This window comes from Cryptomeria japonica, chromosome 3 (assembly GCF_030272615.1).
Source record: "Cryptomeria japonica chromosome 3, Sugi_1.0, whole genome shotgun sequence".
Classification (NCBI taxonomy): domain Eukaryota; kingdom Viridiplantae; phylum Streptophyta; class Pinopsida; order Cupressales; family Cupressaceae; genus Cryptomeria; species Cryptomeria japonica.
In genome coordinates, this window is record NC_081407.1 from 556002528 (window position 1) to 556018456 (window position 15929).

General features: G+C 40.8%; 1 protein-coding gene across 3 annotated transcripts in view; it reads right to left on the bottom strand.

The window, feature by feature from the left end:
* The window catches only part of LOC131029898 (inner membrane protein PPF-1, chloroplastic), a 216747-nt gene that overhangs the window by 107789 nt on the left and 93029 nt on the right, over positions 1–15929 (bottom strand). For all 3 annotated transcript variants that reach the window (XM_057960564.2, XM_057960563.2, XM_057960562.2), the window contains one exon: positions 557–617. In XM_057960564.2, coding sequence (XP_057816547.1) covers positions 557–617 — 61 coding nt within the window. The remainder of the gene's footprint in view (positions 1–556; positions 618–15929) is intronic.

Genomic DNA, 15929 nt, shown 5'->3' on the forward strand with positions numbered 1-15929 from the left:
CAAAATGGGTAATTTGGGTAGTAATTTCTGATCTGCATGATATATGGGCATTGTATGGAAAATCTTCAACAAGAACTATTCAAAAACCAGTGTCCACTTGAAGACTCGGCTGCTCACAAACTGTTTGACAAAAGGTCTGTAAATTTGAGCTGAAGTATATGCAAGTTCGTGGAAAAAATTGGTAGAAGTTATTACAATATATTTCATATACTACCAGGAGATGCAACAAATATGGAGCAAGAGGAGATTCAATCACGTATAGTGCGTAACCAAACTACCAAAGTACAAATGCCTTGGGTAAACTAAATATGCTACATATAAACCAGATACTAGATAGAAAAATATAGACAAGCGAAAGACCCAGACTAATGTGAGCACACTAATACTCAACGAAAGCAGATGCATTGCAAGAAGCAATCACTTAAGGATAATAAGACACCAAAAGGCAATATAAAAGAAAATAGCATCAATGGACCATAATAAATGGGCATAGTCAACCTTTCATCTACTTTAAAACAAATACTAAAATAACTGAGCATTCTAGAAAGTAAATAACCTGCTAATGGATTTACACCGGCTTGCTTGTATAGTTTGGCAGTCTCGAGTTGAACCATTTCCTACATTATAAAAAACTTGGTCAAATTATGCAAGTGTACTCCCGATTCATTCCTTGAGGATAAAACCACTAAACATTAAATTTCATCACCCATTATTGTCATACAAATGCTAATAAAAAAAATGAATCATAATTATACAAATACAGATTTAGAGTTGACCGTTGTTATAAATAAACAAGTTTCTTCACTTACAAGTTATAGAGCAATCTTTCATATGACCAACAATCAGTACAAATTCGGAAATGCAGCCCACAATAGGTATACCCAAAAACCACTCAACTATTCATTACTATGGCAGAAAATGTCCTTTAATACCAAGCTTGTTAATAAATATCAGTATGTAAACAATAAGAGTAAAGGAAGTTAATGCAAAATACAAGGTCATATTTAGCCTATAGAGATGATCTAGTTTCTCAAATCCTTAGCTATTGGAACCTATTTCTGGCACCTTCTTTCTATCAGCTTTGAACCTTGTTGAACTATTTCAATCAATAGCTTACATTAACATAATTTCTTTGTCCGTCTTTCTTTCTTCCAACTGTGAGAAAAAGCACAATAAAATCAGTAGTCGAATATCTTTATCATGTAAGTAGAATGAATGGAAATTTGAAAGATTATGTGCACACACTCCAATGTGTGTACCTTGCAATTATCAATGTGCGGGGATGGTATGTTGGTGATTTAACTTACATTTTGTAAGTTACCCCTTTAGACATAACTAATTTGTTGTTATTACATTCTTATCATATGCAATAATTGTCTATGTACAAAGTAATCCAATATTATTACATCATCATATTATATCATATCCCTCTTAATAACTAAACCCCATACATCATTATATTGTATTATATTCTGTTGATGTGTTTTTTAGGACTCTTTGAACACACAATAAAATACCAAGTATTCTATCCTCTCTTGAACAAAGAAGCCTCTTATGCTAAACTATGTGATCAAATAGGGCAACTCCAAGGTCTACAATGTGAACAATCAACTTTATATTGTGGATAGACTCAGTGATATGATGTGATAATGCTGGTAATCACAAAGGGCCTTACGTTTTACCGCAATGTGGAACACTTAACTAACTGGGAAAAATAAAAGACAAAAGGATGAAAGGTTAAGGAAATCTAAATGAACACGTAACAATGCAAGAAATGATTGCTGACTCGAAGAAACCAAACCAAGCATTGCTTCGCCATCAGGGAACTGTTGAAAAGGTTGTCATTGATGTCAAAGTTATATTGACAAGATTATCAGCATCATGGATATCAGTCCAAAAGTGTTGAAGCAACTGGAGTGATACATTTAAAGTAACTTTGATCACTTTTATAAGGCAATTCAAGTAGATTCATAAGATGAGAATAATACATCAGTTTACGTGGATAGTTTTTCAAGCAAATTATAACAACTCTGGCTGATTTCATAACATAATAGAGCTAACTAATAAGGTTGATTACATAAGAACAGATAGCATACAGTGTTCAGAATGATGGCCTTGTAATGTTAAACAATGCTAAGAAAGAGCAATTATGAAGAGATATGGAACAAAGAGGACAGCATGAAGAGCACTACATAAAGATAATGATGCATAGTGGTAATGCATAACAATACATAAAGAAAAAGTAGCAATGATGATGAAGTGGAATCACCATTAAAGAAAGAGTCTCATTTGATAGAAAGTGATGGACAATGCCGTTAATGGATAAACAAAAATAGTGATTATTATATAATGAGATTGCCATGTTAAGGGACAAACAATGAGCAGGTTCATATTCTCAGAATTAAGATTGTTTATTATAAACAATGAGCAGGTTCAGATTCTCAGAATTAAGATTGTTTATAATAAGCATTGAGCAGGTTTATAATTAATAAAGAAACCAAAAGATAATTTATTACAGTAGAAACATACAGTCACACAGCCACCGATTATCATAAGACAAAGTCAAATGAAACAAAAAGCAAACAAGACAAAACAGGAAAAGACAAATCAAAATAAGACAAAATTTGTCTTATGTGATTTGCACAAAAGCAGCGGTCAAAGGAAACTCTCCAAAATGGCACGATTTACTATAGATCATTCAAATAAGACAAAAAGTGGAGAAGCAACGATTGATATGCAATTATAATAACTGTTATCAATTAAGCTTGCACCCTTACTAAAGCTATGAACTTCAGCAACCTATTGATACATGGGAACACTTCAAGGTTGTGGGTGTCCTAAAAACGAAGTGGACCTCCAGAGTAAGATGGCTCTTTCTAAGTACTTCACCTAAACTAACACTTCTTGCAGAGGAAAGAGTAAGAAAGAGGACATGTAAAATGAAATCTAATCCTAAGGTGATGCACCAGATGATATCTTGAGACTCACACAAACAAATGACACACAGTATAACAGTGTAATGACGTTCCTACACAACCCAATGACACACAATTTTGCATCAACAATTCATGAGAAGGCTAAACAAAACACAGTTCTTAGTAGGAGAGAAAGCTCTTCCTCACAATTTAAGACTGATTCCAATGATTAACCCAACTCACAACCTGCAAAATGTGTGTATTCCTGCATAAGGCATCAACATGAAATGCAATTTTAAGGACAAAACATCACCACAAGAAACTACATAACACTAAAGACACATGGTAACAAAAAAATGAGAAGGCACAAGTTAATATCACTGCCAAAAGGTGTCACCAATCTGTATTTCTCTCCAAATGAGTTACAAAACTGTATACTTTTGCAAAAGTACTCAGAAAAATACAAAACGCCAAAAGCCAAAAGGTAAGAACTCCTTCAAAAAAGGAAGTCTTGCATATTTATGCCTTTCCCAGCAGCTGTATTCAAATAGGAAACCCTAACCATCTTGGTCGAATTCACCCAAAAAGCTATTTTTTAGGGTCCAAAACAAGTCTAGAAGGGGATGGGCTTGAGAAAAAAAGTCAAGCCACCCTATCTCCTGCCATAAAAGCTCTTAATTGCACATTAAAAGGCCCTTAAATATCTCTGAACAAACCTACAACCCCTCATAAATGCAAAAAATATCTCTGACCTGCTCAATAAATATGAATAAGAAAAATATCTAATAAAATGATTTAATAAATTATTGCTTTAATAAATACCTTTCTTTATTCATTTACATTTAAGTCCATTTTACAAATAAATGTAAATAAGAAAGCTATTTAATAAAGTGATAAATAAAATAATTAATCACTTCAATAAATATTTTTATTATTTTCATTTATTTATAGTCCCATGTTTTAATTTTTATAAAAAAGAATATTTATTAAGTGATTTAAAAATTATCACTTAATAAATATTAATTTCATGAAAATTAGATATTAAGTGATAATTTTTAAATCACTTGATAAATTATTTGCACAAAAAAGGGATGCAAAACTAAAAATATTGACCTCCCTTCATGTTTTCACGGGGAAATACCAAGGAGAGAGAAAAAAATAAAACAAGGCAAAAAAATGCCCAAGTTCAAACAATGTATTTTAGCGAAAAAGAGACCCTAAAAAGTTCATTTCCTCCATGCATTCAATATTTTCTCTTGCTGGAGATTGCTGCCTAGCCGCCACGAGCTAGGGTTTTACTCATTCGAACGCTTGAATGGAGGCTTCTGGAAGAATACTCCAGGCAATATTCATTGGTGAAGGGCATATTTTGGTAATTTTTTGCGTGTTGGGCGCCGCCATGAGAGTTTTGCCATTTCTAAGATTCGACTGGAGAATTTCTGAAAGGTTTTATTAGCAAATTTTCAAACATAGAAGACAATTATAGTAAGTTTACTCCACCGCGAAAGAGCTCTTTCTGTGTATGGATATGTCGTGACGTATTCACCCATCGCCCCATTCCAAATGGGGACCCCTACTTTTTGCTTTTTAGGGTTAGTTTTCTTGGTCTTTTAGGTTCTTGGCTATGAGTCTTTGCATTGAAGGGTCGCCAGAGGGCTCATAAGGATATGATGGTTTACTTAAGCTCAAATTGGTCAGTAGGTGGGCAAGGTCGGGGTCTCTGTTGAAAGCTTCCTCTTAGTTAGCCCTAGGTCTTGCTTCTAGGGTTAAGTCTTGATTGAGTTTGGGAAAATTTTTGTATCATGCTAGGAATCTCGCCTTTGAGACCTAGGGCATTTAGTTAGGGAAGTGAATGGAGGTATGTGAGCAGGAGTTCTCAAGGATTCTTCCCTTTGAGGGTTTTGAGATCGGTTTGGTTGATGAATGGTGAAGTTCTAGGCATTGATTGATGTGAAACTGACCTATTTATCCTTGGAAAACACCTAATGATCAAGTCTAGACTTGAAAATTTGGAGAAAGGTCAAGAATTTGAGCACAATTGCTAAATTCGCTCCTGGCCCTTCCAAAGTGTGATGTCCTCGATATAATTAAATAATAAATCTAGTTATTTTGTTGTAAGGCCCCAAATTTAATAACAAATCTTTTGGGCCCTTTTATTTAATTAGATTACACAAGTTTTGGTTGGTCGTGTTGGCCCGTTTGTAACCCTTCGAGAAGTTTCCCGGAGCCCATATATATGGCCATGTTAGTCGTTGTTGTAGGTATGCGAATTTTTGGTATCATTTCTCTATTGTGCGAATTCTTGTTGGAGTTCTGTTATCCGCCATTTCGGAGGTGAAAGACCCTCCCTATTTGGTATTTACAGTTTCGGTGAGGTTCACCTCTCACCCTATTCTGTCATTGTACTCGTTCCGGATCTAGCAAATCTTGAATTTAATCATTGTTTACTTTCTCCCCGTCTCTGTTAATCTGGTTTACATGCATAAGGAGGACTCCTAATATTCAGAATCCATTACTCCGGAAGGTCACCACACAACTGCTGAAGCTCACCGTACCTCTGCATCTTCACAGCCACACACCGTACTACCACCCCTCCCCTTCTCACCACCGTACAGCTTTCTTTGGCCCCACTGTACACCTCCCTCACCACCGTACGGCCTCTTGTGGCCACACCGTACAACCTCCTCACCACCGTATGACCCTTTGGGCTCCATCGTACGGTCGCTTGACATCACCATACAGCTATTATACCGTACGCCTCCCCTCACCCCACAGTACGACATTTACACCGTACGTCGTGCTCTCCAGCCCCTACCATACGGTCTTCCTCTCCCACCGTACGCCCACCCAATCACCGCACGGGTGTCCCCTTCCACCGTACTGTTGATCTGCACTGTACAGGTCCGGAACATTACAGTGGTATCAGAGCTTGTGATCTTGCCAGCCTGTCGTGTCGTGGATGCAAGTGTACACCAGGAGGAGGTACCTTTCAGCCAATCGAATGGGGGAACCACAAGATCCTACAAGAGAAGTCATGGCACTATTAAGGGAACTAACCAATAGCCAAGCTCAGCTCAACGACACCCTAACCAGAGGAGAGCAGCGACAACAAATCATGGAGGAAACCTTATGACAATTGGCCTTGGGAAAAACGAATGGAGAACAGAATGGACAGGGCGATGATTCGGTCACAGGAAGGTCAAACATCCAACGCTCACATTCACGACCGTTGATGCCGACTTTTCCTCAAAAATCAGAAGCACCACGGGGCAGCAAGAACCCACCTTTCAGGAGATGCAAGCACAGCTGAGTCAAGATTGGAGGGATGCAAATCTCGAGGGGGACATATCCTTCAAGGATTATGTGGAGCTCCGGATGAAATACTCGGGCGGCAGAAGTCAAGGCCATTATGGACACTATAATAATGACATCAAGCGGAAGGTTGATAAGATCAACTTGTCATCCTTTGATGGGGCCGGAGCGACCTCGGCACGTGCCTGGGTTCAAAAAGCAGATACTTACTTCCAACTTAACCCGATGCCTGAAGATGAAGCTATCAAGTTTGTAGCACTCCACCTGGAAGGGGTCGCGCATGAATTGTGGCATCATGGAATGATCACTCTTGGCCATGACCAAATAACTTCTTATGTCGAATTCACAAAGAAGCTCATAGATCGATTTGACGAGAAGGATCCAGAACTCAATTTCAAGGAGTTGGCACAACTAAAGCAGTCGGGATCTGTGGACAGTTACATCACAAAATTCCAGAGACTATCTGTGTTGGTGACTAACATCTCAGAGCGAAGATTGGTGGTCTTGTTCATAGACGAATTGATGGAACCACTGAAAGGTTGGGTGAAAGGGTTCAACCCCAGCACACTCACGGAAGCAATAAAAAAGGCTCGTAACATGGCAACATCTTCCTTTTCCAGAAGTTTTGCACATACCAAACCACCTTTTGTTCCGAGGGAAAAGGATAATAAACCCTATCCGAAGGCGTCATCGCTCGATGAAGCCACAAGACAGGAACTCAGAAGGAAGAAGTTGTGTTTCACCTGCAAGGAACCATGGGAACCAGGACACTGATGTTTGGGCAAAGGAAAGATTCACTATATTGAAGTGATGTCAGATGGAGAAGAGGAGCATGAAGAAAGCGAAGCCCCAAGGGAAGAATCGACCGAAGAAACCAGCCTGGCGGAGAGAATCTCCACATTGGTACGGAGGGGGGGCGTCATTGCCACACTGGCGGGTACCCCAAGGTGCAATGTATTTAGAGTACGTGGTACACTCCAAGGGCAACGAGTTCTTGTTATGCTCGACAGTGGAGCCTCGCTCAACTTCATAAACTCGTCACTCGTCAACCGTAGGGGCTTGTGTACGAAGGAACATGAAGCGTTCGATGTCAAGGTGGCAGGAGGCAATCTCCTATCATGCACTCACCTGGTTCCACAACTGAGTATCACCATGGGAAATTACATGGTGACCGATGATTTCTTTGTTGTGGATCTGGATGACATGGATGTCATATTGGGCATTCAATGGATGGAGACCCTTGACCAGTACACACAGAGCTTCAAAAGGATGGAGTTCTCATTCGAGGTGGATGGCAGGAAGGTAGTTCTCAGGGGAATGTTGAATGGCAGCCCGAGGGAGATTTCCGCCAAAAGGATGGAAGCCATCTTCAAACATGATGAAGTAGTTTGGGCAACATATTGCTTGATCTCAACAAAACCTGTGAAAGGGCAACCGACGTACTATCAGGATGGGGAACTTCAGTTGGTTCTAGATGTGCATAGTTTGGTCTTCGCTGATATTCCACCTAGTATACCCCCACACCAAGGGTTTGAGCACACCATTGAGTTGGAGGAGGGAGAAAAACCCATTATCACCACACCCTATCGCCACCCGAAGAAGTTCAAAGATGAGATAGAGAAAACGATCCAGGAACTCCTCGATAAGGGATGGATCCGATCTAGTTCTAGCCCCTTTGCGTCCTCGGTGGTACTAGTGAAGAAGAAGGACGGGACTCTCAGAATGTGTGTCGATTATCGTGCACTAAACAAGAAGACTATCAAAAATAGGTACCCCATTCCCAAGATCGATGAGTTATTGGACGAACCACATGGTGCAATCTATTTCTCCAAGATCGATCTCCGTTCCGACTACCATCAGATCCAAATGAGGGAGCAAGATGTGGAAAAGACGGCCTTTCGTTGCCATTATGGACACTATGAGTTCTTGGTCATGCCGTTTGGATTAACCAATGCTCCGACCACTTTTCAGTCCTGCATGAACCACATCTTCAACAAGCAACTACGTAAGTTCCTATTGGTATTCTTCGATGACATGCTCATCTACAACAAGACCTGGAAGGAACATATGGGGCATTTGGATGAAGTATTGGGGATTATGGAATCACAATCACTGTATGCCAAAAGGTCCAAATGTGAATTTGAAATGACCGAGGTCCTGTACTTGGGTCACGTCGTCAGCGCCCGGGGGGTACAAGTTCACCAGGAGAAGACTCAGGCCATTTTGGATTGGCCTCCACCCAAGAATCTATCGGAGCTGCACGGATTTTTTGGTTTGTGCAGTTATTATAGAAGGTTTGTGAAAGGATTTTCACAGGTTGGGGCACCAATGACAGATCTGACAAAGAAAGGATCCTTCCATTGGAATGCGCAAGCGCAACAAACCTTCGACAAATTAAAAGAAGTTATGAGTACGTGTCTGGTTCTGGCACTACCAGACTTCACTCGCCCTTTCATCCTCGAGTGTGATGCCTCGAGTGAAGGCATTGGAGCGGTGTTGATGCAAGACCGTCACCCCATTGCGTTCGAGAGCCGGAAGCTCTCGGGAGTTGAGCGGTTATATTCCATCTACGACAAGGAGATGCTCACCATCATACATGCACTGACGAAGTTTCGGCAATACCTCGTCGGAGCAAAGTTTGTTGTGCGAACGGACCACAACAGCTTGCGATACTTCTTGGAGCAGAGGGATCTGAATGAACGACAACAGAAATGGGTGGGCAAAGTCCAGGCATTTGATTTCGACATTGAATATGTGAAGGGAAAGAATAACGTGGTCATTGATGCCCTGTCAAGACGGCCTGCCATATGTTCTTTATCTCAGATTTCGGCAGACTGGAAGGAATACCTGTTGGTTGAATACTCTAAGAAAACTTTTGCCTGCGAACTGATGGATGGTCAAGTGCAGGATGATCGATACAAGGTGGTTGACGACATCATTTATTACAAGGACAGAATTTATCTGGTACCCGAATCCAAGATTTAGGAAAAGGTTCTAAAGGAATTGCACGACTCTCCCTTGGCTGGACACCCGAGATACTTGAAAACCTACAGACAGATCCGTGAAAGGTTTTCCTAGAAGGGGCTTAAGGACGACGTCCTACAGTATGTATGGGAATGCTCCACCTGTCAGCTGAACAAATCTGAGCATAACCTACGCGCCGAACTGCTGCAACCACTGCCAATTCTCGGCCAGAAATGGGATAGCATCTTGATGGATTTCATTACAGGACTCCCCAGAGTGCAAGGAAAGGATTGCATTTTTGTCATCATTGACTGATTGACCAAGTATGCACATTTTTTTGCCATCCCCACACGATATCGAGTAGTCCAAGTAGCTGAGTTGTTCTTCCGTGAGGTGTTCCGCCTACATGGTTTACCACGAAACATAGTCAGTGACAAGGATAGCCGTTTTCTGAGTACCTTCTGGATGGAGTTATTTCGGTTGGCTGGAACCGAGCTGTCGCCCAGCAGAAGCTACCATCCGCAGACAGACGAACAGACCGAGATTGTGAACAAATCGCTAGAGGGTTATCTCAGGAACTACGTCTCAGCACAACAAAAGGCTTGGGTTCACTGATTACATTTGGGTGAACACTGTTACAACACCACTTAACACATGTCGATAGGCATGCCACCTTTCAAAGCATTGTACGGTTATGAACCGTCTTCATTTGTTGACCTAGCATTGGGAGACAGTCGTGCCCCGATGGCCAAAGATTGGCTTCGGGAGAGTTTAGACATCCTAACATCTCTCAAAGACAACCTACAAAGGGCTCAGAACCAGCAAAAGATGTATGCGGACCGACACCGGATTGAGCGGAATGTTGAGGTTGGTGATCTGGTTTACCTCCGACTTCAACCATACAGACAATCCTCCTTGAAGACAAGTGGTAAGGAAAAGCTGAAGCCGCGTTTCTATGGACCCTACAGGGTGGTTCGCAGAGTGGGTGAAGTTGCCTACGAATTGGAGCTTCCGGAGGGGAGTCGGATTCACAATGTTTTTCACATATCATGTTTGAAGAAGGTCATCGGGCAGCGCATCACAGTGTCCAGGCATCTGCCACCCATCCACGAAGAAGGAAAACTAATTCTGGAGCTGGCGGAGATCGTCGATGTCAGAGAAAAGAGGTTGAGAACACGCACAGTCAAAGAGTTCCTTATACGCTGGAAGAATCTACCCATCGAGGATGCCACCTGCCAAGGCGAGCAAATTCTTGAACATCCAAGTCTGCAATTGCTTGAGGGCAAGCAATTTTTGGCCCGGGAGGACTGTGATGTCCCCGATATAATTAAATAATAAATCTAGTTATTTTGTTATAAGACCCCAAATTTAATAACAAATCTTTTGGGCCCTTTTATTTAATTAGATTAGACAAGTTTTGGTTGGTCGTGTCGGCCCGTTTGTAACCCTTCGAGAAGTTTCCCAGAGCCCATACATATGGCCGTGTTAGTCATTGTTGTACGTATGCGAATTTTTTGTATCATTTCTCTATTGTGCGAATTCCTGTTGGAGTTCTGTTATCCGCCATTTCGGAGGTGAAAGACCCTCCCTATTTGGTATTTACAATTTCGGTGAGGTTCACCTCTCACCCTATTCTATCATTGTACTCGTTCCGGATCTGGCAAATCTTGAATTTTATCATTGTTTACTTTCTTCGCGTCTCTGTTAATCTGGTTTACATGCATAAGGAGGACTCCTAATATTCAGAATCCATTACTCCGGAAGGTCACCACACAACCGCTGAAGCTCACCATACCTCTGCATCTTCACAGCCACACACCGTACTACCACCCCTCCCCTTCTCACCACCGTACAGCTTTCTTTGGCCCCACCGTACACCTCCCTCACCACCGTACGACCTCCTGTGGCCACACCATACACCCTCCTCACCATCGTACGACCCTTTGGGCTCCACCGTACGACCGCTTGACATCACCGTACGGCTATTATACTATACGCCTCCCCTCACTCCACCGTACACCGTTCTCTCCATCCCCTACCGTACAGTCTTCCTCTCCCACCGTACGGTTGATCTGCACCGTACTAGTCCGGAACATTACACAAAGGGACAGGAACGAATTTCCTTAGAATCCTCTTTTGCTCCTAGTCTAGACCTCAAATCTTACTCCTACGCCTTGACTAAGTGAGGAAGGACCTATTTTTACCTTGTGAACAAGTTGGAACGAGATGGAATGAGGAAATTGAGCCTAAAACATCAATTTCGTTCCTGACCCTTCCAAAGGGTACAAAGCGAAATCCTTAGAAAGGCCTAATTTGTCATCAAAAGGCATTGAGTTGACATCACCTTGAAGGCAAACGGACTTGATTAAGATGAAGGAAGGACCCAAAAGCCAAGTCTAAGAACAAACTTGAAGGAAATGAGAAGAATTTGTGCAAAAAGAGAAATTTTGCTCCTAACCCTTCCAAAGGGTCCAGAGCAAAATTCCTAGATAGGTACTGTCCTTCCAAAGGTACCTAAGCGAAATTGTTAAGATGCACTTTTCATTCAACATTTTGACTAGGCACTTCCTTAAGGTGGTTTGTTGGTGTGTCCTAAGGTGGTTTGTTGGTGTGTCCTAAGGTGAGAACAATGTGATTGAGGCTGAGTTTTGAGTGTTTGGAAGGTATCTAAGACTAATTCCTCAAATTCGCTCCTGACCCTTCAAAAGGTTCTAGAGCGAATTTCCTTATATCTCCCTTCTTGGTCCTAATTTGCCTCATAAACCTTATCCCTATGGTGTGATTGAAAGAGTATTGATGTATGCAACAAAGTGAAGTGATTGAAAGTGAAGGATTTGAGCATAAATGCAAATTTTGCTCCTGACCCTTCCAAAGGGTCCTGAGCGAAATTTTTCTAAGCTCCTGACCCTTCCAAAGGGTCCAGAGAGAAATCCTCCAAAAGACTTATTTCTTCACTAGGGACATCAAATGGTGGACATACATGGCAAGGAAAGGTTTCAAAAAGACAAGTCTAAAGCAAGATAAATGAAAAGAAAGAAGAATTGGATCTAGAGGAACAAATTCGCTCTTAACCCTTCCAAGCGAATTTCTCAAAAACATGTATTTTCCTCACAATTTTAAAGCAAATTGCCCTCAAGGTATTTTCCTAAGACGGTTTGAAGCTAAACAAGTGAGCTAAGAGAAAACTCTATCAAGGACAAGCCCTATTTTCCAAATTTCACTCCTAACCCTTGGAGAGGATCCAGAGCGAAATTTTTTTTAGCTCGACCCTTCCAAAGGGTCCAAAGCAAAATCCTTAGGATGGCCTAATTTCTTGTCAAAAGCATTGAGTAGACACCACTTTGAGAGCAAGTTGGCTTGAATATGATAGGATAGGGGGGAATGGACAAGTCCAAGGCAAATTGGATGTGAATTGAGCCTAGAAATGCAAAATTCGCTCCTGACCCTTCTAGAGGGTCCAAAGCAAAATCGTTAGGACTCCTTATTTCATCTAATGCACCCAAGAGATCTTGTTTTAGGCTAAATTAAGGGTGAATTCACTTGATGATGATAGAGGGAGATTTGAAAAGAAGATGAATGGTGTCAAAATGCAAATTTCGCTCCTGACCCTTCCAAAGGGTCCAGAGCGAAATTCCTTAAACCTCTATTTTGCTCCATGTTTGAGACCAAGATCTTTGTTTCTAAGGCATGGTTGGGAAAGGATTGATGTGTACTTGCCTTGAAAAGTGATTTGAGGCAATAAGATGATAGAATTGACACTAAATTACAAATTTCGCTCCTGACCCTTCCAAAGGGTCTAGAGCAAATTTTCTTGAAACCTCTTTTGCTCCCAATTTTGTGTCAAGCCTAGCATTGATTGAGGTAGACTGAACTTAGAAGCATCCTTAGGCATGCATTTGAGTGAGTTGTGGTCACAAAATGTGAAGAATTTGTCCAAAAATGCCAATTTCGCCCCTGACCCTTCCAGAGGGTCTAGAGCGAAATTCCTAGGAGGTCTAATGCTTTGCCTAGGCCCTTTAGCAAAACCTATTCTTAGGCAATTTTGGAGGCGAATGATTTGATCTTGGTAAGGTAAGGTTGAAAATCAGGTCTGATTGAGCAACTTTTCCAAATTTCGCAACGGGTCCAAAGCGAAATTCTTTCTAAGCTCCTGACCCTTCCAGAGGGTCCTCAGCAAAAATCTCATTATAGGTCCTGTCCCTGGAGAGGACCCAAAGCGCATTTTATTATAGGTCTTGTCCTTGGAGAGGGTCCAAAGCAAATTGATCTTAATGCCTTCTTATTAATGGTTTGAAGTAAGAAATACCATGTTAGGATAAATATATTATGTATAATTAATCATCTTTTGGTTTGTTTTGAAGATCAACAAGACCGAGCTAGAAGGAAGAACAGACAAAGAGGACCTATTCAAGTTTAATCATCATTAAAGACGCCTCAAATGCATGGAGGAGGACTCAAAGTGCTTCCAAGTTGGAGGACTTCAAGTGTTCAAAGAGTTGCACGTAATAGACCAAGCTATCCTCAAGGACCTCATTCTACTACATGGAGAAACCACAAGATGGCGGTGAAGAGGGATCTTGTAAACATTTCAAGGCAAGATGAACTACTAGAGAAGGTGACTTGACCATGACTTCCTTCATCTTTATGCAAACTCAGAAAGGGGAGGTACATTATCCATCAAGTACATCAAGGACAAAGGAGGATCAACCGAGGTCAGTGCAAAGGTACATTGAAGAAGCAGCTAGTTTCAGAAGAGTTAATCATAGTTAGCTTCTCAGCATCACCAAATTGAGTATCAAAAGAGATATGAGCAAGCACCAGTCAAGGTGGCATCCCAGTCACTATTCCTCCAGTCAGATAGCTCCACATCAGCATGTCCAGATTTAATGTACCTGACTCACCAGTGCTGGCACAAACTTCGAGGCACCTACCCTTGACATCTATTGGTCCACTCTTGTGAAATGTAATTTTCTCATTGGCTAAGGAGAGTTTGTTGTAACAAACCCTAATTAGGGTTTCCATCTTGTAATCCTAGCCATTGATTGTAAATCAATCAGAGCCATTGAATTGTAAAGAGCTCCCTATATAAAGCTCTGGCTCTTCATTTGTAAAGGTTAATAGTTAGAGATTAGTCAATAGTGAATAGTCAGTAAAAATAGAATAGCAATTAGAGTAGATTAGGAAGAGAAGGCAGGGAATTGTTGCCTTGATTGTAAATGAACTCCATTTTCATTGAAGTTATGGTGAAGTGTGTTTTTTCTTTGCAATATGCATGGTCTCTTGTTGAATCTTCATTTTAGATGGTAAATAATTAGATTGAATGAAGAAAGTTATTGAATGCACTCGCGTGGAATCCGCCTATCCAAACCACTAGCCTCTTGTTGATTGTAAGTGCGCCCTGCGTGGTCAACTGGCATTGAATGAGCTTAATCTCTAGTCGTTACGCGTCTATTGTTCATGCATTAACTTGAATGGTGATCAGTGTCAGATGGTGTAACGATTTGAACATATTCGAAGCATCCCTTAGAAGATCGCACTGAGCTGGTGTTGAATTGTTCAATTTGATGGTGAGACCTAGCCGAATAGGACTCCACCTAGTTGTCCATCCATCTTCTTGCATTCTAGGTCTTAGATTACATTCTCCAAACCTTGTATCTTTTGATATTTCTTTATCTTCCAGCTAGTAGATAGGATTCGAGTTCCAGCAAATTAAACGCTCAGGCAATCAAATGTAAGTCCCTTTGTTAATCCAGCATAATCACATCACACCAACAGAGCTTATCCACACGTAGAGACCCTACTTATAAGAACCTTGGAAACTGCTCGAATGATCCTTAGGCGAAATATTCAGCATTCAGGGAAACTTTGTCAAGAGAGGATAAGATACCTTGGTATTTTATTCTATGTTCGCATGTGCATGAAAAACACATCAACAGGTTGTTGTGAATGTGAAGATTTTTATTTAGCTTGATATCCATTGTCTACACAAGCTCGACATCTCTGGCACATGATTCTTCGAAGCTATTCTTTGTATAAAGTGCAAAAGTTGTTCCTTTCTCATGATTACTATATTTCAATCTTTTCGCTTTGCTCAGAGACTATTTATTTCCAAGGAGCTGTCCTTTGTGTTTATGATTACACTTTAACAGTGGACTGTGTGCATTCTTTGGATGCTATTGATTGCATATGTGATGTAAAGACTTTACCACCACTTTTTTTTTAGGCCCTGTGAGCTGCTTCCATGTATAAAAAACTGCATTTAGTATAAACATATGAACTGTGAGATGTGATTATCTTTACCAGTCATTGTTTTATCACTCATGCTCGTTGTATCACTGTATTTTCCTTGATCTCAAACATCAACATTCATTATTTTTGTCCTCTTACTGAAGCATTGTTCTTGCATCGCAGTCCTTTCTATGCATTGTAACTTTGTTGTAGTAGTGTTTGCTGGAAGGTCAATATATCCCTTCTCACTGGTATATGACAGCTTCTGAGCCTCCCCATGGCTTCTTTCTCAATGAAGCTATGACTTATGTGACTTGTGCTTGTAGCATCATGACTTTTGTTGTTGCTGCTCCTTACTGAGTAATTAAGCCCTTCACTGTCTTTGACTGTCGCAAACTTTGAAGGAAGATTGTTCTTTGTGGACTGAGACTCAGCGCACTTTATTGAATTTGATTAAAACTCAGAAGTCATCCTCAACTGATAACTTATGCAATAATGTCATTGATCACT